The sequence below is a fragment of the Crocodylus siamensis genome, chromosome 4 (genome assembly GCF_052110815.1).
Source record: "Crocodylus siamensis isolate JL-2025a chromosome 4, ASM5211081v1, whole genome shotgun sequence".
Lineage (NCBI taxonomy): Eukaryota > Metazoa > Chordata > Crocodylia > Crocodylidae > Crocodylus > Crocodylus siamensis.
In genome coordinates, this window is record NC_143398.1 from 25,218,372 (window position 1) to 25,244,197 (window position 25,826).

Below are 25,826 nucleotides of genomic sequence, written 5' to 3' on the forward strand. Positions count from 1 at the left end.
TATTATGTCTTAATACAGCAAAAGCCAGTTCTGAGACACATGCAGGTAGGGACAGATTTCTCCATGAAATTTTTCTTAAGCTAGTTATTTTCCCCATGTATACAACCTCCATACCTCAGCTAGCAACAGGGAAAATGATTTGGATAATAAGTTGATTTATTATAGGTCACAATTTGGTAGTTCATTTTTTAAGGAAAGCAACTCAGATTCTTCTCAACGGAGGGAAATGAAGTGAGCTAACAATATCAGGGCCACTGCTATTTCTTTTCTCTATCTCTTGCCTCATTGACATGAGGGACACTGAGCAGCATACGTATTTGGAATAACTCTGCTGGTATATTTTAGTTACTCCAGAACAAGAGTGTCCACACAGGCAGTTCTCCTGGAACAGCTGCTGTGAAACGCTTATCTCTCTGCGGAGACGGCGCCACAATCCAGTTGGAGGCTTTTGTGTTCCAGTCACCAGCAGGTAAGGCCACTCAGCCCAGAGAGGTTAAAGGGTAGGACCAGGCATAAAACAGTCTGTTACTCCTCCAGCTGTTCCAGGCTGGGGTATGAATCACAGGCCAATCACCTGTCCTCATAAAAATGAAAGTGCCTTTCCAGCAGACGGCACAGGAGGGATGGCAAAGATGGGCGTAACTTCTGATAGCCAGAGGAGGACTCAGTTTAGTTTATGCTGCCAGAATTACCAGTCAAATTCTCTCTGGAGGCCAGCTTTTTTCTTTCATATGTCTGTCTTTTCTCTCTCTCTCCCCCAATTTTACTTTTTGCCCATTTTTAGATTCTTTTCCCTCTTCTGTGCCAATTTTGGACTTTGCTGGGGCAACCAGTTAGGGAAATCGGATATAGCTGCATTGGCCGATGCAGTTTCCTTTTGCAGTTGGTGCCACGTGTAAAACATCATTTCAGTGACTACTTCTGTTGAGAGGTTTTCCAGTGTCTATGGGACAGGCAGACAAGCTTATTCGGAAATGCTGTGGATAGCCAAAAATAAGCAGAAAGTGTGTCATTCATAAAAACAGAGGGCAAAACAACTGCAAAAAAATTCTAGTGTTAGTAAAAGAAAGAGAGGCTATGTGTATAAAGGGTAAATTATATTTATAAGCTTTAATGCACAACACAATTTAAATGTTACTTGACAGAGTATCCGGTACTTTAAAAAATAAAGCAACTTACTTGTCTGTTGTGTACTGGATTTGACGTACTTGAAGGACTGGATTGTGACAAAGCTACACTGCTATTTTTTCCAATCTGAAAGACATCAATGGAGTAGTATTGAGACACACATTGTTGGCAGGTGAATGCAGAAGCTACTTGGAGTCTGGTTTTCTTTCAAGTCTAAAGTGGTATTAACTTTATATTTAGAAGACAGAAGTAGTATTGCCATCGCAGTTATGCACATTCCTTGAGATGGACTCCTAGTGATCTTTTTGAACCACCAAGCTATTAAAAAGGCAGGTGTCTCGGATCCACAGGCAGAATCTCTAGGGGATCTCTGGCTCCCCTGAAGAGAGGTGGGGGAAGCTACGTGAAACACTCTGGAGGCAGTGACCCTTAGGGGTCGCTAGAGGGGGGCTCCCTGGGACAGGAGGAAAGGGAACGGAGGGTGAAGGAGCTAGCTGTGGCCGAGTGGAAATCGACCCTGGGAGATTTTTGCAGGGCTAAGTGATAGTCTGAACACAGGGAAAGGATTTTGTCAGTTTGATTTTACAGTACTCTGTTGTCAAAGCATGTGATCACTTTCTATTTGATGTCACCTGTCCTCGTAGTAAACCCTTTTGTTTTTTTGTTGCTTTACCAAAGTGCCTGTAGCAAACCATAATTTCTGGGCGAATATGTAACTTGTGTATACCTGTTCAGCAGAATGGGGGACCAACAGGTTTAGCCAAACCCAGAGTATCTTTGGGAGCACCCTGACCCCTGAGGGTTTTGTCAAAGCAGGTAACAAAGATTATATTTCAGAAGCATAGAAGAACAGTAACAGTATGGCATGGAAAATCCCAATTCCAGCAGTCCATCTGTCTAGCCGTTCTGTGGCCAGACTCTGCCATGCTGCTACAGGCAGCTTACAAGTGGATGCCCAGGACTGCAAAGGCCTCGAGCTGTCAGGGTGGTCAACTCAAGAAAAGTCTTTTACTGACAACCTGCAAACATTTTGCTGACAACCAAACCTTTTTTTTTTTACTGGCACTAACATGAGTGAGTGATGACGAGTTGACGAGAAGTCTTGACTGCAGCAATGGTTTTACTCTATGCTGCCCCCACCCAGGGGCTCCCTACTCCCCCCCCACATCCTAACACCCCTGACTGCACCCTGCACTGCTACCCCCACACCCACCCGCACTCCTCCTGGCCCCATTCCTCCTGTCCTGGCACAGACTCAAACTTGCCACCTCTCCTCCCTTCAGCTCTGGAGCTCTGTCCCAGCCACACCGCCCCTCTCCTTGTCCTGCCTTACACCTCAGACTACCTGGGGCCACATGGCCCTGCCTGTCTTCAAGGCAAGCAGTTGTTACAGGCAGGCAACAGCTGATGCAGTGGGGAGAAGAGGGAGCCACAGAGACTCCCTAGGCAACAAAGCCCTGATGGAGACCTTCCTGCACTTCTGCTCAGATACAAGGTGATGTTACTCTGCTTTGTCCGAACATCAACACTTATGCCCAGCCTCATGACAACCGTGGATCTTCAGTCAAGCTCATGGTTTCTTAATTTTTTTTTGGACAGCTTAATTATTTTATGGACTTTATACACCAACATTTTTAACCTTTATTTTACAGACTATCCATAAATTTACAGTCAGCTGGCAACCCTGTAAGCAGGCAACTGGATTTCTGGCCTCAACCTCATAACTTCTGTGTTGCGTCTCTGTCCATCTCCAGTACTTGTCCCTGGTGTATTTATAACCCTATTAGGAGCCAAGGGCTCCACTAGGTCAAATGGAAACGCTCAATTACTTTTAACTGCTTGAGACGTCTGGCTGATAATACTGTAGGATATTAGAATGAATAGAGGAAAATACTTTGCATCCCTAGTTATGTTTGCACCTCTTCTTGCCACGATTACTGAACAACCCCTGTAAAATATATACAAGGTTGCAACTTTTACAGTTGTCTTTTACATGGCTTGTTCAACACCCTAAATATCTTCTGTGGAGAAAGGCTTCCCAATCTCTTTACAATTCCTGGCCTTTTAGCTTCACTATTCACCTCATAAATCTGTTACTGTCATAAACAGTTTATTGCAATCTCTTCCTTTTTTATTTCAGAACCCTAGATGCTTTGTGGTCCCTTGCAGTCACTCAGTTTCTAACAATTCCTCATTGTCTCTGACCCAAAGGGACGGTCACATCTATTTTTTTCTATAGGTATGTGTCCCTGTGTTTGAGCATCCAAGCCACAACACACACACTGATTTAAAGCAAACCATTCTCTTTGCTGGGTGGTTGGAAGAGCTTTTCTCTTGTAATCTGACAGGCAAGATTCTCTACATAGTAAAAGAAGTGGTGTGTGTATGCATATGTATACACACACAGGCATGCACACATATTAGCTTCAGGGACACGGGTATCTGCATACTCCCACCTCCCAAGATAGGTTTATTTTATGAAAGCACAGGTTTTAACTCATACATTAGAATACCTCCTCAGCAAAAGGGCTACAGAAAGGGCTTTAAATCGTCTCTCCTTTGTGTTGGACTGTATCAGGGGCCTCTGAATTGTGTATGGTGATGTCCAGCATCTGGACATAATGGGGTGAGCAACAAACGCTTTCTCCACGGTGCAATGAGCCTGATATTGGGGTACAGGAGGTTTCTTCCTGATATTGGGCTCACGGAACCCCTTTGTCCTCCCAGCTGGGACTGAGCAGGGCACTGAGTCCAGGACCCAGCGCTGTTCCGGGCCGGATCTCATTTGTCAGGTAGGGAATGGTTGTTTCCTGGACTCTGGAGCTGTCTCACGCCATCCTGATGCTCAGCTGAGCCCCAGAATCTGTTGTAGGTCAGTCCTGGCAGGCCACATGTTCAATTTAACATACGATATAAACAAACCATAAAGATATTCTACATTATATATTTGTACCTTGTCTGATATATTACTGTCCCATAAATTGGCTTTAACATGTGGCGGCAGGGTTGCTATTTATGATGCAATTAACACCTTAATAATGGCCTACATGTTATGTTTGCCAGGCCCCTTAAATTTACAGATGAGGGGACTGAAACAGCTGAAAGCCAATGGTCACAGAACAAGTCAGTGAGAGGGCAGGGACCAGCACTTGGAATATCTCAATTGTGCTTTGAACAGTTGTTTCTCCAGACCTTGCTATTCCTGTGTCTTGGACAAAGGTGACAGGTCCCCAATTCCACGGGCATAAAAGTATCAGCATTCTGTATTGAAGTAACAATTCAGAGTCTGCTCTTCTTCCTTTGTTTAGACATTAAGGATTCCTGTGTTTCAGATGACTAAGTCATATTTGGGGTATATATTTCAAAACCACTGAGCAGGGATGCAAAGGTATGGCTGATTCATACAGCGTTCCAATGGCTGTGTAGGGATGGAGAGCACAGCTTTGTTCACATGGTACAGATTTACAGGGCTGTGTGAGATCATCTACAGCTGAAAAACAATGTCCATATCCCTCTCCAATACATAGAATTAACATTTTTTTAAAGCCCAGTAAATCATTTCTCCCTGTTTGTTCAGCCAGGAGAAGAAAAATACATGCTTGGACTTTCTTGGGGACCTCCACCCTGCCCCAATCCAAGTGCTGCTCCTAGGCATGGAAATCCTTATCCAACAGCACCCTTTCCATTCAAGGCCCTTCCAAACACCATTTTCCTGCAATGTCCTCATGACATGGAGGCTTTTTAACAGGGGCGGGCAATTATTTTCTGCAGAGGGCTGCTTACCCAGTTTTGGCAGGCTGCCGAGGGCCACATGGGTAGCCCTGCCCCTTGACAGGTGCCCCACCCCCTGGTCACCATCTTGGGACCAATGTCTCAATGTCTTGGGACCAATGTTGCAGGGCCAGCATCAGCGGTGCCCAAGCAGGGCGCAGGCCAGCAGGGGTCTGGGGAGCTGGGCTGCACCAGCAGGGAGAGGGGGGAGCTGGCTCAGCTCCATAGAGACCCTGCTAGCTGGGACCTCGCGGTCCTGCCACCCTGCTCTGGGCCCTGCCAGCACTGGCCCTGGGAGACCGGTGCGGGCCCTGTGCTCCCATTGGTGCCCTGCCCACTCACACCTAGTGCCCCCCAGCCCCGCAGTACAGGTAGGAGGCAGCACACAGCTCCAACCCCCTGCTCGCTAGCAGGGAAGAAGCACGGGGAAAGGTGGCCCCTTGCCTGCACCATGGCTGGCACTCCCTGCAACAGGCTGGGCTGTCTGGAGCAGGCATAGGCAGCCTCATGTGGGCTGCAGCATGGGGCACTGGCCATGGGGGGCGAGGGGCCACTTTTCCCTGCGCTCAGCACTGGCTTGTAACCCGCCCCACTGTCATCCTGGCAGTGGGGCCAGGTTACAAGGTGGTGCTGAGCACAGTGGGATGGGGAAAGCAGCCCCTCCCTGACCCATGCCCGGTGCCCCGCGCTGTAGCTACTCGCAGCTTGCCTGGGGCTGCCTGTGCCTGCTCCGGACAGCCCCACATGGGCTGCGAGTACCTGCAGTGGGGAACACCGGCCATGGGGCAGGTGAGGGGCTGCTTTTCTCTGTGCAAGGAAGGAGCCGAGGGAAAAGCTGAGCGTGGGGGGGGGGCGGGGAGTGGCCCCTCCTCAGCCCCATGCTTGGTGCCCCACACTGCAGGCGCTTGCAGTCCGCATGGGACTGTTTGGAGCAGGCACAGGCAGCCCCACGCGGGCTGCAAGCAGCTGCAGTGTGGGGCACCGGACATGGACGGGGTGGGGTCGCTTCCTCCTGTCACACTTCTTCCTTGCCCGGGGTCTGGCTCCCTTTACTTGAGCTTCCAGCACGGGGCAGCCATGTGCTCCCAGCTCAGAAACCCTGTCTGGGGCTTTGGACTGGGGGGTAGGCCCCACTGTTGTTGAAACCTGCCAGGCTTCCCCTGGGTCCTACTGCTCTTGGTTCCTGTCACTTTTGATAGGAACCAAAGGCAGAAAAATGTTAATATTCTACATTTTTTAGGGGCCCCACAGGCTGCCCATGGGCCGTATTTTGCCCACCCCTGCTTTATAACTTAGCTATACGTATATAGAGCTAAGTTATAAAAATATACATATACACACATATATATCTATATCTGTAAGCTTTGTTACCTAAAAACAAAACCAAAAAAGCCTCACTTTTATCCCCAACCTCTGGACTTTCCAGTATATCCTGTCTTCTACTTCTTTCTGCTTTTGAGAGCAGTGGATATCAATGTTTTTATAGTCAAGACACCTAGGATTAGACTCAAGACACCCCTTAGAAAATGCCAGCTCTTAGCTTTCCCTTGTGTTTTGACTACAGAAAGCTAACAGTAATTCTGCAGCAAAGAACTCAGAAAGATCTCTACCAGTCAGAATGACTGACACGATGGATTCTTATCTAAAATCTCTAGTTTTATCTTGTGAATCATGTGTAGGTGTCCGCATAATTAGCAGTGCTAATATTGTGCAGCATCCCACAACACCCTTAAAAGGATCTCTCATAGCACCCTGGTTGGGAATCGCTGTTCTAGAGTATAGCCCTCTCCAGGGCAGAGACTAGCTTTGTTTTTGTGCACTGTACAGCTCTGAGCATGTTACTGGTGCTAAATAATACATTTTATAGTCACATAAAAACTGCTACAAAATAATAAAGATTTTATTGGGCCATATATGGCCATTATGTACTCATTCATACTCTGCCCTTATACAGTGACATTTTCTGCAAGAGGTTTGAGGTTCTAAAACTAGTGGTGACTTTCTGTGAAGATTTAGGTGAAGTATTATAACCTCCTTATTTATTTAGATATTTAAAAGCAGCTCCCAGCACACGCACATTTAAACAATGACCTGATGTTCAAAATAAGCTTCGGAAACTGCCTCATGTCTCTGCTGCCAGAATGCTAACGAAATGCAGGTGCCCTCCCAGGCCTCCAGGGGCTGTTCTGGGACACATGGGGAAACCTGTGCTAGATTTTGTGGCACCAAATCATGCAGAAGGTGGAAACTACAATTAGCCAAGCGCAGATGGCACACAGAACTCGGACTAGGATTACTCTAATGTAATTTGTTCTACCTCCGGTTGGGGAAAAGCCTCCAAAGGCTCCAAGGGTGAAAGCAGCACAGGTCCCTGCTGAAGAAAGCAAACGTGCTTCATTTTCCAGATGAAGCAGAAGTGAAGTGACTTGCTTAAGATTACAAAGCGAGTCTGTAACGTGATGACTTTCAGCTCCCAGCTCTACCAAAGACACAATCTGCTTCAGCGCATGTTATGGCAGGTTTTTTCCATCAAATTCGAGGGGAATGAGAAAACACTAAGCACTGCTGTTTGTAAAAGCAAGTATAATCAAATGAAGATGCTGGATAATTCCAAAGGAAATTATTACCTTTATAAATATTGTTAACTCTACAATGGCTAACATTCCCTTCCCCTCTCCCACTGCCATCTAGCATGAAGAAAGGGAGGCTGGCTATCACCTTGGGGAACTTTCTCTGTAAGACTCCATTAATTAGTTTACAGCAAATTACAGGTTTGAGTAAGTTTCTTTAAATCCATTAACACTTAGCTTTCTATAACGAGGGCATTATGGATTGTCCTACGAATAAATTCTTCTGTATTGTGTGAAAATTACAGTTCTTTCTTTTCTAGAACAGTTCTGCTCATAGTGTGGACCTCCGGGCTAGATGAATGGCATAGAGCCTGTCTGCAGGCTTGATCAGGCCCCAGACTGCTCTCCACATACTGAGATCAGGTGTGGGGCCCTGGGCTGCCCCTGCCTGGCTAGCATTGGGCTCTGGGGGCCCCATGCTGCCCCTGCATGCCAGGACTGGGCCTCATGCTACCCTGGATGCCCGATCTAGCATGCGGGGCCATGGCCTGTGGGGCTCCAGGGGCAGGAATGGGCTAGGGGTTGAGCGCTCCTGTTCTGGGAGGCTGATGTGAATTTTCCAATCGTGAGATGAAAAACAGTCACAATGGTGTGTAGCGGATAATGCATAATTAAAAAAAAATCATGAACATTAAACACCAAATTAGAGAGCTGTTTTAGATCTGTGTATCATACTTCTATCTTGCTGATTCAAAATATGAACTAAATCTGAGCTGAATTAATGTGATTGAGCTTGGCCAAACTAAAAAGTGTAAAGCAGAAGGAAGACATAGTTCAAGAAAAGGGACATTAACTCAGAGAATTTGCCATTCATTTTCCACAGTTCATGTTGAGATAAACTTCTAAAATGGATGAGTAACTCAAGTACCTGAGTAGCTCAAGATGGAAAAATAGTGAGTTTGGTTTTCTATCTGGAGTTGAAAAGGTGCTGAACACACAAAACCACTACTGGATCGACAGTAGTGACTGATACCCTTCACCTCTCAAGGTTTGGTCTTTATTTTGTTTACTCTTATGCAAGAAAAAACAAATCCCACTCCAAAAGTGAAAGCCTGTATACCCACCTGACCTGAAGAATGAGACTGATGCTACTGAATTTGCAATCACTGTATCAAGTACATGAACAAGAAGAGCAGAAATTAATTTTCCTCAGTCCTTTCTCACCTCTCCCTCTCAATTTGATTTTCAAAATATAAATGATTCATTTTACAGTCACATAAAAACTGCCACAAAATAAAAACAGAACTATTTAGGGACAGTATCACGACAGTTCCTGTGCGTACTTGAACCACTTTTCCATGCGGAAATGAAGTTTGTTTTTAAATGAGCCTAAACAAAAAGTTAAATGAAGTAACACTGAGTCTGAGGCAACTGTAAACCTTGTTCCCCCCCAGTACAAGATATTTCAAGACAAACAAGAGCTGCAATGTAGTAACTGGAAGAGTCCCTTACCTGCCGAGAGATGGAGCTGTTTGTAGGATCTGGCACCGTAGAAATAAGGTTGGCAGTGCTCTTTTTGTGAACACTATTCATACCAGGCATTTTAGTGATTTTACAGGCTTTACTACTAGAACTAGAGTTTTTACGTTTTTTTCCTTCTGATTTGTCAAAAGAAAGGGGTAGAGAAGACACTGCATTGTGTGCTGCAAGGGAGTGGTCCCCTGAATGGTGCACAAGAGAGGATACAGACAAATTAGAGGAGTCAGTACTGTTTACTACCATGCTCATATGCTTTACTGAGTCTGTTGAGCTACTTGATAATGAAGTCCGTCCTGAGGGCTCCGATTTGGCACTGAGTGGGCTTGTTCCATTATTTGTATTGTGCACAGACATACTGTTATAGGAAGATGTCGCCTGATAGGAGTTCAAAGTTGAACTAGGGTTCAGGACACAGTTCTTTTTGTGGGAACCTGAAAATGAAGACGAGGATGTCTGCAAAGATAATGAGGAGGAAGAGGACTGCGGCTTTTTCTTTTTGTTACTTGAAGACTCATCACTACGTGAGGACAGGTCTTTGACTTTTGAGGATTTGCTGGTTTTTGTTTTGGATGGCTTGTGGGATGGGGAAGGGATGACTGCTGGCACTGGTGACACAGCTGATGGCGCCTTAAAAGTTGAGTCCATGATACTTAAACTCGCGGCCACATGAGGAAAAGCTGTGGTGTGTGACATAATGGAATTCGTATCCGACGTTGTCACAAAGGCTGTATTTGATAACATGGCTGATGTCATTATGTAAGAAGAAGTGATTCTTGAGTTGATGGGTGTTGAAGGAATATACACTGCATTGGGGTTGCTGAAAGGCTGTAAAACTGATGCCGGAAAAGGGGTGGTGATATGTGCTGCTGGAGAAGGCATGGGGCTATCTGCCGCAGGAGGGATTTTCCTAAATATGAAAAAGAAAAACATTGAGTTTCAGATTTTTACTAATTATTCTACCTGGAAGGTTTGATTTGAGCAATGCAGACAGGAAGAGATTAGCTGGAAGGACCTAATTGGGGAAAAAGGCAAATGAAGGATGTTTTAATTCTCTTACACCTTGCAATCCCGTACATTTTACCTCAAACAATGCACATTTAGTTCTGCATTTGATATCCGTTTTTTGTGTTTCATATCTTTTTTGAAATCACAGTTCCAGTGTTGGGTGCTCTGGTGTGTTGGGGCAGCCCTACAATGGGTTGAATACTTACTATTCTGAAAATATATTATTAAACAATTACCACTGAAATTAGCTGAATGCATTCAACACAGCGTTTTTTTTTTACGTACAACCAGCTATATACACACGCACTGTTGTTTTAACCTAGTCTGGATGAAACACATAAATTTAATAATATATTTTTGGACTAGTGTTCAACCTATTTATAGAGCTGATCCAACACTCCCAAGTACCTAACACTGGAACTGTGAGTTTCAAAAGAAAGTTCCGCTCCTGTGTATCACCCTAACTGAACCCTCTTTATCTTGTTATTTATAACTGTTTACGTTTTACAGAACGATATCACTTCACTGTTCAACTGTCACTTGGACAAATATTCATAAATATTCTTCACTAGTGTATTTTTCCATAAATCAGTCCCAAATGCCTAAATTCTCCTCCTCTGTTCTTCACTGAACTTCCTCTTCTCATTCTAGGATTGAAAAACCTAAAACAGAGCAATACTAATCGCAGAAAGGGAGATGAGATTATGGAGAGGCCCAGAAATTAGTGAACTCTATTCTCTACACTGCCAGCAATTTAATGCAGACTTCAGGCAAGTTGCTTAGCCTCTCTCTGTCTTCATCTCTCCATCTACAAAATGGGGACAGCAAATTATTACTGTTTGTAAGAAACTTCAAGAATGAGGATTGAAAAGCACTATATATTATTGTTTAGGGAAATAAAACAGGGCATCTCCCCATCCCTCATCTTGACTGGATGATCCAGAACTACAGAGCTGCACTAGCTTCAGGTATAAAACTGCAGCTTTACACATGTCTCTCCTGGCTGAAGATAAGAAAAGATCAATCCAGAAGAAGGGGAGGAGGGTTGAGGATAAGAAATGTGTACAACCAGGGAGCAAGTGTCATGAATTTTCCATGTTATGTAGGGAAATGATGTGTGGATGAAATTTGTAGAAAGAAGAAACATTAAATATACACAGAGATTTAATTCCTTGTAAAGCCTAAGATAGTATTTTGAAAAACTAGGTTGGATCCTGCTTTCACTGAAATCTGTCTCATGGATTTCAGTGAGAGCAGGATACAGCCTTTTACTTTACCACAGTACTGAGATGTCTAGGGATTATTTATACGTTTCTTGTTAACGGTGGTGCCAGTGACACCTTCTCAGGCCATGCCAGCCCAGTCAACTCACTGTGCTCCAGAGAGCAGTGGCCTTAAACATACTGCAGGAGGGCGGCATCCTAAACCAGAAGGACAGCCCCATCCATGAGGTGGGGTGGGCAGGAAAATTAGCCTTGTCACCCAGCAATGCTCATTAGCTTCCTGGATTAAGCAATAATCCACACAGAGCAGCACTACACGCTTAAAATCACCACCCTGCAACATGGTCTGTTCACTTGGGAGATGTGGTCTCAGCCACCTCAGTGCTCTATCCTTTGACAAAAGTAATTGACAGACAAATCCTTGTTTCTTTATTATAGGAAACTAGCGCTTTATCTTTGGATGACAAGTATCATGGAGCTACAGCCATACTGCCTTTTTTACAGCCGGTATCACTACTGTACCAGCTCCTGGAAGAGGAGCTGCACCTGTGTATCAAGCATCTATCTCCTTCCAACCCCACCTATTCTAGAAACTTGTGCAATGAACCCACTGGTTCCAAACTTGCTCTCCTGGCAGAGTAGCATCATTTCAAAGCTATTGGGTTAGTCAGACAAGCCAGTAGCAATACATTTAAATAATACCAAACCTGTTTTATCTAACAGCTGCCATTCTGTTAGTATAATGCAGTCTTCATAATACTAAAAGTGATGTGACATGAAACACTTATCTTGAATATAGCTGCATTGGAAGGAATTGCATGTTGCACAGTGGAATTCTAAAACCACATCTTCAAGTCTGAAATGTCGTTTTTAAATTGATTTCAAAATTCCTAATTTCATTTTCTTTTAGCAGTGCTGTCTAATTTTAATGTCTGTGCATAAACCACTTCTGTGAGATATCTGAATGTATAAGTTGAATGTACATATGAGAATCTAAGTTTATTTTGTGTTAGCTGAATTTGCTGATGGCAACTGATTTCTAGTTTTTCTGTTCAAAATATATTCAGTGATGGCATGGCAGCACTCTTATCTACACCAGTAGCTCGAGTTGTTTTTGTTTACAGCTACACTTTGGAAAAATACAATCTCCATATACAGAACTTAGGACCTTGGTGTAAAATATAATAATGTTGCATTATAATTGGATATGTTAAGACATTCATGCCAATGAGTCTTATGAAATCTGGAGGCTGACATGGATTATTTTAGGTGATCTTGATGCTTCATGTCAAGGGTTTGTATTGTACTGACCCCTTTCTGTTTTATTCAAAACACCTTCGGTCCATTTTGCACATCAGAATTACATAGTATTCCTTTCAGTTGTGAGAGAAAGAAAGGAACAGCATCTAAAGTTGACCTCGAAGTTGCTCCAAAGATCAGGCTGCTAGCAAAGCAGAAGTGGAAAGGATAGCCTTCTGTAATCCCTTGGTTTAGTTCAGTAGGGAGAATATTACTGTGGGCTTTGCATACTCTGAGAAATGAACATTACGTCCATCAGGACATTCTCTAATTTATCTCAACAATAACCTCCTTGAGCATTAAAATGAATAAAAACATTCATATGGGCAAAATTCTCACTTACTTCCACATCTGTGAATTCAAGTGTTTTTCCACCATGGAGTTTAGTGCGAATCGAAAATGGTCCCATCTTCTATCAAATACATAGTAGCCTCTTCCCATTAAACGACTGCCAAATGAACAAAACTGAAAGAGACATTTCAATCTTATTTACAGCTAATAAATTAAGTTATAATCTCCAAAGCAAATAATACACACACACACACCCACACCTATACTTGCTCGACACATACATATTAAAAAAAAGAAAGGCCTTTGACAAAGGAAAACATCCCAAGTAACTTTCGTGCATTATCTATGAAACACATACAGTTACACCTGTAACTCTCCTACTTTGCCTGTGCAGCTTCCATGCATCTTACCAATGGCATGCCTATGACAAACAAAGTACTGTTTGGTACTCATTGCTAAAGAGAAGGGGAAAAAGTGGCAGAGAGAAACTAGATTATATTGCCTCTCAGGGCACAGTAAATATTGTGATTCCATGTGTCAGGGTGGTTGTAACAGACCAAGATCAATGATTAGGTTTCTCTTTAAACAAAAACAAAGTTTATTTCACTTGAAGTAATGCATTCTCTTTATTACTCTCCTGAATAAGGATGACTGTATGACTATCTCTGAAACAAGCATGGTCATGTTTACAATATTAGCTGTACTCTTCTCTTTCTGCTCTGAGTGATAATACCCTTGGATAATAGCCCATAGCTATTATATCTTTTGTATTTACATATGCTAGGGAAGAATTCTGCATTTCCCCTGCTCCTACACTGTATCCTGTGTCTCACTTGTGCTTATCTAGCACAATGGTTTGAATCTAGGCACTCTTGACTCTTCTGTTCCACAGTCTGTGATCAGACAGCCCTCTTAAAATCAAAGCACTGTTCACTTAGGCAGTAAACAGCTTTTAGAGAAAAAAAAGTAAGTAACAAATTTATACTGGCTCTCTTACCTAAAAGACTTATAATTCCCCAATGGTACGAGAGAAAAGCCTAACTTCCTCACATAGCTTTGGCTGGTCCCCGTAGCACACTAGTTTCCCAGAATAATTGCTGCTTGTTTTTTGGAAGAGGGTGTCGTTTAAATCTTGCCTTTGTTCTTTAGAGCTTGTGGGCCATGACTCTTCTACTTAAAACGGTTCCTGTAAGGCTCAGCAGAAGCTTGAACCAGGATCCTCATTGAACAGCTCTAACATGCTCCCTTAACTGCAAGTATCTGCTGGGACTAGATGGCTGACATATCCATTTTCAGGTTGAACTACCCAATACAGTAAGTAAAAGCCACCCGAGACACACCCCTCAGTAACACAGGCAGCTGGTTAAAATGGTACAAGTGGTATAAGCTATTTGTCAAATCCTATCAATTTCTATATCAGGGTGCCCAAACCTTGAGCCCCAGGTCAAGTCTAGTCCCCAGCAGCTGGTGGCTGCTCCCCTGATGCCAGATTTCCTAACCTGTGGGGAGCACCACAGGCCAGACAGCATGGGTCTGTGTGCTGTACCAGGCATGGAAGGTGGCATGGGGCTTGATCCTAGTGTGCGAGGGGTTATGTGGGGTCCAGTTACAGTGCATGGCGCCTGATTTCCGTGCACAGGGCCAGGCAGGGGCAGTGCAGGGTGCCACAGTCTGATTTTGGCATGCACAGCCAGATACGAGTATGTAGGGCTGGGCAGAGGCGGTGCTGGGCCCAAGCCAGGGGTGTAGTTTGGGTGGAGGCAGTGCAGGGCCCGATCTGGTCTGCAGACTGTCCTTGCAGGGCCAAAAGGTTGAGCACCACTGTTCTATATGAAACACATTGCTTAAAATGAATTAAGTATGCCTTGCTATTTGATTCTGGAACATTACACACACCCCACACAGGCCATCTCCCTGTTAGCACCTAATTAAGACTAGTTACACTAATTCCTCACAGAAGTAATTAATCAGTCAAACAAGCAGCTGCTTGCACTTTTCGCCTTAGCTTCTGGAGCCAGGACAGAAAGCAGCACCTAGGGGAGGAAGAAGATGCTTACAAATGCAAGCTGACAGCAGCCACAGCTGTGGGAAGAGCAGCAGCTGGGTGAGAGCCTGGGGGTGTAAATTAACCCTGTGAGCTGCCAGTTAGACAATCCTGATGTAAACATCCCAATAGCCAAGTCAGTCAGTCAGTCAGTATACATACTTTATTACTGAGCAGCTCCTACACTGGGGAGGCGGCTGCTATTCAGTTACACAGTGCATTGCCTTTCCAGTGACTGAATGTACCACTTCCATTGCTCCCCAAACACCTGGCAGCCCTTGAAAGAAAAGCTGAGAAACCAATTCAACATGGGACTCCCACAAGGCACTGCCAAGATAGCTAGACAGATTGGGTAGAGGTATATTGTATACAGCTATGCAGCTCAGTGGAGATATGTGGTTTTTCACCTGGGCGTAAGCTATGCTAACATGGCTATCTTGCCTGTTCCAGAACTGACACACTCGGTCTAGCTTGGATATTTCTGCAGATATACATGCAGACCCCAATAAATGTTAGTTACATTTATTGTACATTAACTATGAGTAATACATGACAAACTAACTTGCCAGATGTTAACCATATATACCCTTGGATAAAAATCTCGGATCAGCCACAAAGAAGTTGATCTTTGCACAGAAACTTCTTTGTGTTGCAGAAGTATCCTGTGATAATTTTAACGTGTGGCCTATTGGTATGTTATGATTTGTTCCCTGATGCTCACATATAACACAACAAATGTAATGCTTGCCATGGGGCCACAGATGCCCAGTGTTTAGCAGTTCCTTTATTGTGTAGTCAGTGCTACCTGTAGCAGTTTTCCTGTAGTTGTTTTCTGTGCTGCTTTGTGTGACAAACAAGATTGTTCTAAATGAAATGAGACAAACAATCTAATCTACTTGAACTTCTCAGTAATGCCCATTGATAGAATATTCAAATACCAGTGCCCAGACAACACATGATACTTACTGTTAATGCTTTCTTATGCAAACTCAAATATAATGATGGTGAGTAGGCACTGTGACAGGATTAATATTTTCAAAAGGTAGGGATCCCACCTTAAGAGTAACTTCGTTTTATAGAGTCTCTGGATTTGGAGCACCTGTAACAGCTGGTGAGTTATGTCTTCAAGGCCAGATGATCAACCATAGACATAGATATTTTCCCTGTGTCAACTTCAAGAAAAGTGTAGAGAGCAAAACCAACCACTGCACATCACTTTCATGGATCTAACCAAAGCATCTGACACAGTCAGCAGAGCAGGCCTATTTGCAGTTCTAGAAATGACAGGCTGCCCACCAATCCTGTTAAGTCTTATACGTTCCTTCCATGACAACATGAAAGAAACTGTTCAGTTTGATGGGTCCACTTCGGACAGCTTTGCAATGAAAAGCGGAGTGAAGCGAGGATGCATTCTTGCCCCTACACTTTCTGGAATCTTTTTCTCGGTACTCCTAAACTGCAAGTTTAAAGACACAGAAGGTGGAGTGGACCCTCGCACAAGATCAGATGGGAAACTCTTCAACCTGTCACGACACAAGGCAAAGGCTAAAGTGAGAAAGGTGCTCATCAGGAGCTTCTATTCACTGATGATGCTGCCCTTATAGCCCACAATGAAGAGCTACTACAAGAACTCATGGATTGCCTTTCAAAAGCTTGTCAGGCATTTGCTCTCACTATCAGCATAAAGTAAACAGTTGTGCTAGGCCAGGGAGTTCCATAAGATCCATCAATCACCCTTAAAGAGAACCAGCTAGAAGTAGCTCAAGAGTTCAGCTATCTAGCCTCCACAGTGACCACCAACCTCTCACTGGATGAAGAACTTAATGTTCACATTGGAAAGGTTGTCACCACCTTCAGCAGACTAACTAAAAGAGCATGGGACAACTCAAAGCTTACCATCAAGACCAAAATGCTAGTGTACAAAGCTTGTGTACTCATCACTCACATATGGTGGGGAAACATGGACAACTTATGCATATGAAGAGAAAGATTAAACATCTTCCACCTGTGCTGTTTATGCCGCATACTCAACATCAAACGACAAGATAAAGTTACCAATGCAGGTGTTCTTCAAAGGGCAAATCTACCAATGTGACAGTCCTAGTCAGACAGAGACAACTGCACTAACGAAGCCATCTGAATAGATTGGAAGATGGACGTATACCCAAGGACATGCTATACGGAGAACTATCGGAGGAAACAAGAACAGCAGGATGCCCCAAGCTTTGTTATAAAGACACATGCAAGTGATCGGCACCATCGTCTCCACCGCAGCATTAAAGTTCATGAAAGGAATTGGCTCAAATCATCTACGTGATAGACTACAATATCCACTGTCTTGCACAGATGAAAGAAAGCCATTGATTGGAACTGGAGGCCATCCCAAATTAATAAAAGAAGAGGAATCACACCATAGTATATACTTTGTTTTTAGAATAACTATTTCTTTTACATGAGGGGTTTTTTCTATTTTAAAATAATTTTAGTTTACTTCACTTTTCAGGTCTTCAAATAGCTTGTATAATCTGTCTGACAAATGGCCATCTACAATGTTGCATTATTAACACATAGTAGCATGGAGCAAACAAGCACTGGTTGTTTCCAGATGTGAGAAGTAAAGGAGGATAAATTCTAATAGACTATTCTTTAAAACATTGGGAAAATTAACACATAAATGGAGCTATATTTAAATTTAATTTGAAATTATTGTAAGCATATGCTAATTTTTGTGGAATTTAGCATTGATTCTTGGAGTAGTAACACAGGTATAAACTCTAATATCCCCCCATGGGCGTACTACCCACTTAAGGCTACCATATTAGTCGACACTGCACTAATTTCACTGTTCCAATATATCTATACAGCGCAATATGCAAACACATTCTCTTAATTGTGCATACTACATAGAAAATATATTGATGGAGACATCTAATTGTCATCTGTTCATTTCCTTGGCTTAAAGTGTATAAAAGCTCAGGAGTTCAAGAGTTCTCCAATTACTGCTTACATTGTATTACATAAATAAACACACTTTTCAGATCCAGTGCCATAAGGGTGCACTTACTGATAACAATAAAACTTAAAACCAACATGGGAGCAGCCAGACTAGCACATTTGGACAAAGTGGTTTCATAGTGGCTGGGCTAAGCTGTGCTCAGGAGAGGACACTCCATGTTAAATGAATGAGACGACGAGTTCAAAATGTAAGTACTGTTGTACAAACTGTGCTTCTCAACTGTTATTGCTTAAAGGTGGGTTACAAATCCTCAAGAACATAAAGAGTTCAATCACTTAGTACCATCTTTGTTGCCATACAATTTTCAAGGCTATTCTGAAGCTTTCAGTTAACCTTCTAAGTAAGACATGAAAGACTGGTTGTCTTCTCATGGCAGTTTTACACCAACATAACTATTCACTTAAACAGAATTGCTCCCAATTTCTACTACTGTCGCAGAGGGGAATCTGGCTCTAAAATTCTGATTTCAACAGCTGATCCTTTCCTGTGCCCATAATCCTGTAATATTTTAATGTCATATACACTAACCTGTCTCATTTCTTCCTACCAATCTTTGTCTTTTGTCACATCAGACAACTTTATCTTACTTAGGCTGCATGCTTTTGGACACGGAGCCCTACTTACACGTCTGCAGAATGTCAAACACTTGTATGGCATTGTGTACAGGCAACCCCCGCTTAATGCTGTTTTGCTCAGTGTTTCACTATAACGCTCATTTTAAATTGATACCTGATTTCACTTAGCACTCAGCAACTTTCATTATAATGCTCGTGGTCACCATCCTGGGTCATTAAAAACATTTGTGATCACCATCTTGGTCAGTTTCACTTAATGCTCGTTTTGCTTAATGCTTAGTTTTTCAGGAACCAATTAAGAGTGCTAAGTGGGGGTTGCCTGTATATGACAGTGATAAGTAGCAATGTCAAAGAGAGAGAGACATACCCCAAGAGGTCTCGGATGGTGGCTGGAAAAGTGACAGTCTAACTTCTCAGATTCTTCAGCACCATCCACTTCTCCTTCATCACTGGACAATCTACTAGCGATGTCTCCTCCCCCAGAAGGCAGTGGCAGGTCTGGTGCATACCCACTATGGTTTGAAGAACTGTTGCTATTTATGCTGTTTGCAGATGATGGTCTAAGTGGAGAAAAAAAAAGATTTATACTGTCAATGTTTTGAAAAAATGTGACAAAGCTCATGTGTTGAGCACAACTGTCTAAGCTTCAAAGCAAGTGGCACAAAAATTGTTATAATCCAAACAATAACAAAACCTGTGTGGAGGAAGTATATCCAATTAAAAATTAACATCACCTTCACAATCCCTCTTGCCAATGTTATACAGTAATAAAAGTGGGAATCCATCAACTTTGTGTTGGATTGTACAACTTTGTGTAACATTGTGTTACACTTGAGACTCATAATGATGAGTTTAAGTATTATTACATTTTGTTTTTGCACTGAAGACAGAGCCATGGAGGGTAAGCAGTGCCTGCTGGGGGTGGGGGGAGGGGACAAGTGGCACCTGAACCTGGGTCAGGAGGATGTGGTGGTACTTGGGCTCAGCCAGTGGTAGGGAGGCTGGTGGCAGGGAGGTGGCAGACATGATGTGGGTTGTTGGCAAGGAGGGAGCAGAGGTAGCAGGGGAGCAGGTAGCTGGGGGGAGCTGCAGGGGCACAGGTGTAGGCAAGGGAGAGCAAGAAACTTCGCCAGGCCTACGGTCAGGGAGGACCAATTTAGGGAACTTCTGGAGGAGCTGGACATGGTCAAATCAGCAGGTCCAGATGCTCTCCACCCCAGGGTGTTGAGGAAATCAGCAGGGGTTATTGCGGGAACCCAGGCACGGCTTTACGAGCACTTGTGGTGCTCTGGCCAGGTGCCGGACAACCGGAAGAAGGCCAATGTGGTCCCCATCTTTAAAAAAGGGAAGACCTGGGCAACTATAGGCCTGTTAGTTGTACTTCAATCCTGGGAAAGCTGTTTGAGAAGATTATCAGAGAGCATCTGTGATGGGCCAGCAGCAGGGATGATACTCAAAGGCAACCAGCATGGTTTCATTAAGGGCAGGTCCTGTCAGACTGACCTGATTGCCTTCTATGATCAGGTCACAAAATCATTGGATGCAGGTGTCGTGGTGGATGTAGTCTTTCTGGACTTCAGGAAGGCCTTTGACACCGTCTCCCACCCCATCCTCACTAAAAAGCTAGATGACTGTGGCATTGATGCCTACACAGTCAGATGGATTGCAAATTGGCTGAGGGGTTGTACTCAGAGAGTGGTAGTGGACGGGTCATATTCGACCTGGAGGGAAGTGGGCAGTGGAGTCCCCCAGGGCTCAGTCCTTGGGCCCGCATTGTTCGATTTCTTTATTAGCGACTTGGATGACGGGGTGAAAAGCAACCTGTTTAAGTTCCCAGATGACACCAAGATTTGGGGTGAGATGGGCAAGCTAGAAGGGAAGGACAGATTACAGTGGGACCTGGACAGGTTACAGAGGTGGTAAATGAAAATAGGATGGGATTCAATACTGCACTTAGGCAGTAGGAACCAGCAGCATATCTGTAGGCTGGGGAACTCCCTTCTTGAAAGCATGGTGGCAGAAAGGGAACATGGGCCAACAATGTGAGGTTCACAGTCAGGAGGGCTAACTGTACCTTGTTGTGCATCCACAGACATATCACAAGCAGGGCCAAGGAGGTGATCCTCCCCCTCTACGTGACACTGATCAGGCCGCAGTTGGAGTACTGCGTCCAGTTCTGGGAACTGCACTTCAGGAGGGATGTGGACAGCATTGAGAGAGTCCAGAGGAGGGCCACTCACACGATCCAGGGACAGCAGGGCAGACCCTACGAGGAGAGACTATGGAGGGGGAGACCTGGTGGCCATCTATAAACTTACTAGGGGGGACCAGTGGGGATTGGGAGAGACCTTGTTCCCCTGAGCACCTACCGCAGTAACAAGGAATAACAGCCATAAGTTGTTAGAGAGTAGGTTTAGACTAGACATTAGAAGGCACTACTTCACAGTCAGGGCAGCTAGGATCTGGAACCAACTTCCAAGGGAAGTGGTGCTGGCTCCTACCTTGGGGGTCTTTAAGAGGAGACTTGATGTTTACTTAGCTGGGGTCATTTGAGCCCAGTTTTCTCTCCTGCCCAGGGCAGGGGGCTGGACTAGAAGATCTACAAGGTCCCTTCTGACCCTACATCTATGAATCTGTGAGTAAAGGGGGGAAGGAGCCACAGGGTGCAGGCATGGGGCACTGACAGGAAGTGAGGCAAGTCATGGGGGAGCAGGCAGTGTGTGGGGCGGGTGCTACACAGGCATCGGGAGGGCAGGCAGCATGTGGGAGTAAGTGGAAAGGGGGACAGAAGCAGGGTGCAAGAGGTAGGGGTCAAGCACTTGACTCCTCTGCTCCCTGCTTGCCCTCCCCTATCCCCAGTCTATCCACCTGCAGTGGTGGCAGTGGTGTGAGGGGCATGAATTTAAGAAGACCCTCTAATAGATTCTATACATGGAAAACAAATTGATACATTTTCCATGCATAGAATCTAATTACTGGGGTGGCTGTCTTAAATTCAAAGTTGTCTTGGAGTCAGTAAATTTCCCTTGCTGAAGCTTAAGACCACTGCTCCTAGTTCTGTCCCCTACAGTCATGGAGAGAAGCCCATCTTCATCCTCTCTGTAATCGCCCTTCAGGTATTTGAAGACTGTGATCAAATGGCCCCTCAGTCTCCTCATTTCCTAAAAAAATGTAGTTTATTCAGTCATTCCTTATAAGTCTTGCCTCCCAGGCCCCTAATCATTTTTGTTGATCTTTGCTGGACTCTTTTTCCAATCCTTTTTGAAGTGTTGGGCCCAAAACTGGACACAGTACTCCAAGTGAGGCCTTACCAATGCTGAATCAAGTGGAAGAATCACTTCCCTTGATCTGCAAGTGACATTTGTGTTAATACAACGCAGTACGCTGTTGGCTTTTTTGCAACAAAAGCATGCTGTTGGCTCACATTCAGCTTTGGTCACTCTAACCCTCAGGTCCTTCTCTGCAGTCCTGCAGCCTAGCCAATCATTCCCCAGTCCTTCTTTGTGCATGTGATTATTCTGTCCCAAGTGCAGGACTTTGCACTTGGCCTTGTTGATTCTCATCTGACTGCAGACCATTTCTCCAGTCTATCCAGGTCATACTGAATCTTAGCCCTGCCCTCCAGAACATTTGTAACTGCACCCAACTTGGTGTCATCTGCAAAGCCGCTAAGTGTGCACTCAATCCCATCATCCCAAACATTAATGATACACGTTGAACTGTACCAGACTCATGATGGACCCCTGGAGAACCCCACTTGATCTCCTCCCAACTAGACACTGGTTATTTCTAGGTACCAAGAGAAAAAACCTTTATATTAATATTTACTTAGGGAATAATTCAGAGAAGGATAAAGAAAATCCTACTTCAGCTGTGTATAAGGCACAGGAACATTTGCTACAGCAGCTTCAGGATTTAGTTTACACATATTTGAGCACTGCTCACCTAGGAAGTAAAGAATTGGGTGGTTTAGATTTTGCAGGAGACGTTACTTTTGTTTCTTGTCCAGAGGTCACTGAAGATCCTGACAGAGAATCTTGTGCTGGTGTGGGTTGGCTCTGATGGCTTTCCCTTATAGACTGTGGATGCTCCTTGTCTTTTGCACCTTCTTTTTCCCTGGATCGAGCTTTATGTTCAGCTAGAAGGATGTCAAACTGTTTTTTACGGCCTGGAACTGCTCGCCGATGGTTAAGTGAATGAGTCTAAAAACAGGGTGGATAAAAAGGGTGGTTTGTGTGCGGATAAAATTATTTGTGAATTCTGTAAATTTCTGACATACAACCCTAAGAGGTAAAAATCTACATTAAAAAAACTTTAGATACAGCCAAGGCAAATTAAAAGCTATTATTCCACCTTTGGTAAGTTAAATAGTTATTTTCAGAAATGTTCACTTTTAGCTTAGAAATACTTTTAGAAACAAATTTCACAATGGAAACTATTTATTTACCTTTTCCAAAACAGAAAATAATACCTGAGTAGTACTAGTGTTATTAAAATTTAGAATTTAGTCATTACAGCTCTTAAGCTACAAATAATAATTTGATTTGGTTTGATTTATATCCAAAAATGTATATAAGTGGATATTTTTTAAACATACAGATGAAATGCTTTTAAAGGCGAGTGATTTTGCACACGGTTTCTTCCTTTCTGTTCACCTCTACAGACAAGCAGTAGTATGTCTGTCTTTATTAAATGTCTCATCTTGTTTCTGTTTGTATGAGACTTACTTTATCAAGTGGGAACCTTTAAAGCTATTTAATAAGAAAATTACTTTCATCTTAAATCAAAGTGAAGTAGGCATCAGTGCTATTATACACATGAACAAAAAAGTATCATTTACAAACAGTATTCTTTAGTGTTTGTATACAACATTAATACCTTTTACATAAGTGGCATGAAAAACCTCTGTCAAAAATATTACTGTAATAATGCAGATGCCCTGATTCACCAAAGAAACAGAATATGATTACTGTATAAAGAATTACCTGTGGTGAGTGTCTGAATACCATACCCACTGTCTGTAAGACAGGAGTGTCCTGAGTGCACTCATATTACTGTAGTGCCATTTAAACTACAACATAGCATCTGCTATTTTATCTTCTAAGAAAAATACCTTGCAGGTGAGTGATCTTGTGCAAGGTTTCTTTGATTCAGGATCCAGTACTCCACAGTGTTTATTTGGGTCAAATTCTCTTTCTGTTTGAGGGAATGAAAAGAAAAGAAAGTCTCAAAATACATGTTAATACATGTGAATTAAGATTGCTTCCTCACTATATTCAGCTTTACAGAAACTTCAATAAGCTCTGCCTGACAGTATTATTTACATGGCTCAGTGCCAGCACATTTTAACATGTATCACATGCACAGCTATGCAATCCGGCTTCTTTCCTGTCCTTGGGCATGGCTCCCACCATTAAGAGCAGAATTTCACAGAATTCACAAAACCTGCTCTTATGCTGGGAAAAAATACACTTGGAAAACAGTCTTTTGGGGGTGGCAGTTTCAGGTTGTTTTATTTAGGGGCTTGGACCAGAGAGGTGAGTTTTGTATAATGAGCCGAGTCAGATTTGGGGTGCTGGTCTTAACAGATCTGTGCACTGAATTTTAGAAGTATTATCCAATTTTCCACTGGAAACTGAAAGCTACAGCAGCTCAGATCTTCTGAAAAAATCATGCACTGGTGTCTCAAGTCATACACAAAAGTACAAAATATGCTTGAAATTTCTGATCTAAATGAATCATCAGGTATAAAACAAGGATCTAATCATTATCACCCTATTTCAACGACACATTAAACTTAATTGTGTGTAGTGCATTTCAAGGAAGATTTACATGAGTTCTAATTATCAGAAGCAGTAGTAACCACCTATAGAGAAAGGTGAGTGTATTTCATGCTGAATGCACTGAATTTACATATTTTATCATCAATTTAAATTTTATTTGTGCACTTTGTTTAGATCACCCATAACTTGCATGTAAAATGGCTTTCCAGTTTTATGTTGCAGAATGGATGCTTTAGTTTACATCTATGTAATTTTTTCATAGTCTTTTGTGCCTCCTTAAGATAATAATGAATAAGCAACACAGCTATTTAATAATTTATTTGGGCTTATATTTGTGAAAGAATGGCGTAGTCTTCAAATACAATTAGTTAATACTTCACACCTATGCAGAACCTTTCATTTGAGGATCTGAAAATTTTTACAAGCTATTAAAAATTCCCTGTTGAGAGGTCTGCATTTTTATCCCCATTTTACAGACAGGGAAACTGAAGCACACAAAGACCTTAAGAGACCTGCTCAAGCCAAAGAGTGAGTAAGTGGCAGAGCTAGGAGAAGCAGCACGACTTCTGATGCCCAGTGCTCTGTACTAAACAACATCTGCTTCCTGCATGTCCTAGGTGATTGGTGGTTCTGAGTACTGTTACAAGGAATTGTTAAAAGATTTTTTTTTAAAAACACTAGATAGGATAAAACACTACTGAACCCATGGAAAAGGGGAAACTCTCTTGATCATATCTAAGATGCAAGGCATTCCTGAACTCAAGAACTGTATATCTGAACTAATGATCTGCAGTGTCACTGTTGGGAAAACCTTCCATGACAGTGAAGTCTGTCACAAGAAGTGGAAGCTACTGTGGATTTTGAAGCACAGCAGAATGTAAAAGATACGTACAACCAGTAAGTAGATCCAAAAAGGCAGGAGTATTTAATACACTGTGTCCTACGGGCCAGATGAAGGAGGTGGTTCTTCAACTTCTTTTTCCAAGTATGTGCCTATCTAGAGGCAGACCCAGAGGGGGTGCAGTGGTATGGCCACACTCCCCCTTTCTGACTATGATGCCAAAGGATCAGCCAGGGACTTAAGTCTTGAAGAAAATAAGCACTCCCCCCACCCCTTCCCCTCTGTGCTCAAAGGCAGACCACTCCTTCCCCTCTCATCTTCCTCCCCTCCCATTCCCCCTCCAGTCTGCCACTGCTGTATCCATGTTGTCCTGGGGGCGAGGGGAGCTCCTGCCCACTCCAGCTGGGTTGCACCAAGTCTGGGTCCACAGGAGTGTGGCAGGAGCATTCCCACTCCCTACCTGCTCCCCCAAGGTGTTCCCTAGAGGCCTGGGAGCAGGTGTGGGGAAGGGGAACTTGCCTTCTCCTGCCATAGTCCTGGGCTCAGTACAGTCCCCACACAGCCCAGCTGGAGTGGGACAGAAGCTTTGGGCCTGGGACAGCACCAGCAGCAACAGGCAGGGACCAGGGAATAAGAAGGGAAGGAAGGGGGCAGAGACATGCCTCTGAGCAAAGGGGAAGGGAAGGGGGCAGTACTTACCTTCCTTGGGACTTCAGTCCTTGCAGTGCTGCCTGCTGGGGG

General features: G+C 43.6%; 1 protein-coding gene across 3 annotated transcripts in view; it reads right to left on the bottom strand.

The window, feature by feature from the left end:
* The window catches only part of ATXN7L1 (ataxin 7 like 1), a 195,793-nt gene that overhangs the window by 6,840 nt on the left and 163,127 nt on the right, over positions 1-25,826 (bottom strand). For all 3 annotated transcript variants that reach the window (XM_090042020.1, XM_090042019.1, XM_090042021.1), the window contains 6 exons: positions 23,575-23,657; positions 22,407-22,663; positions 18,829-19,021; positions 12,879-13,000; positions 8,982-9,915; positions 1,180-1,254 (listed from right to left, as the gene is read on the bottom strand). In XM_090042020.1, the coding sequence (XP_089898146.1) occupies positions 1,180-1,254; positions 8,982-9,915; positions 12,879-13,000; positions 18,829-19,021; positions 22,407-22,663; positions 23,575-23,657 (1,664 nt within the window). The remainder of the gene's footprint in view (positions 1-1,179; positions 1,255-8,981; positions 9,916-12,878; positions 13,001-18,828; positions 19,022-22,406; positions 22,664-23,574; positions 23,658-25,826) is intronic.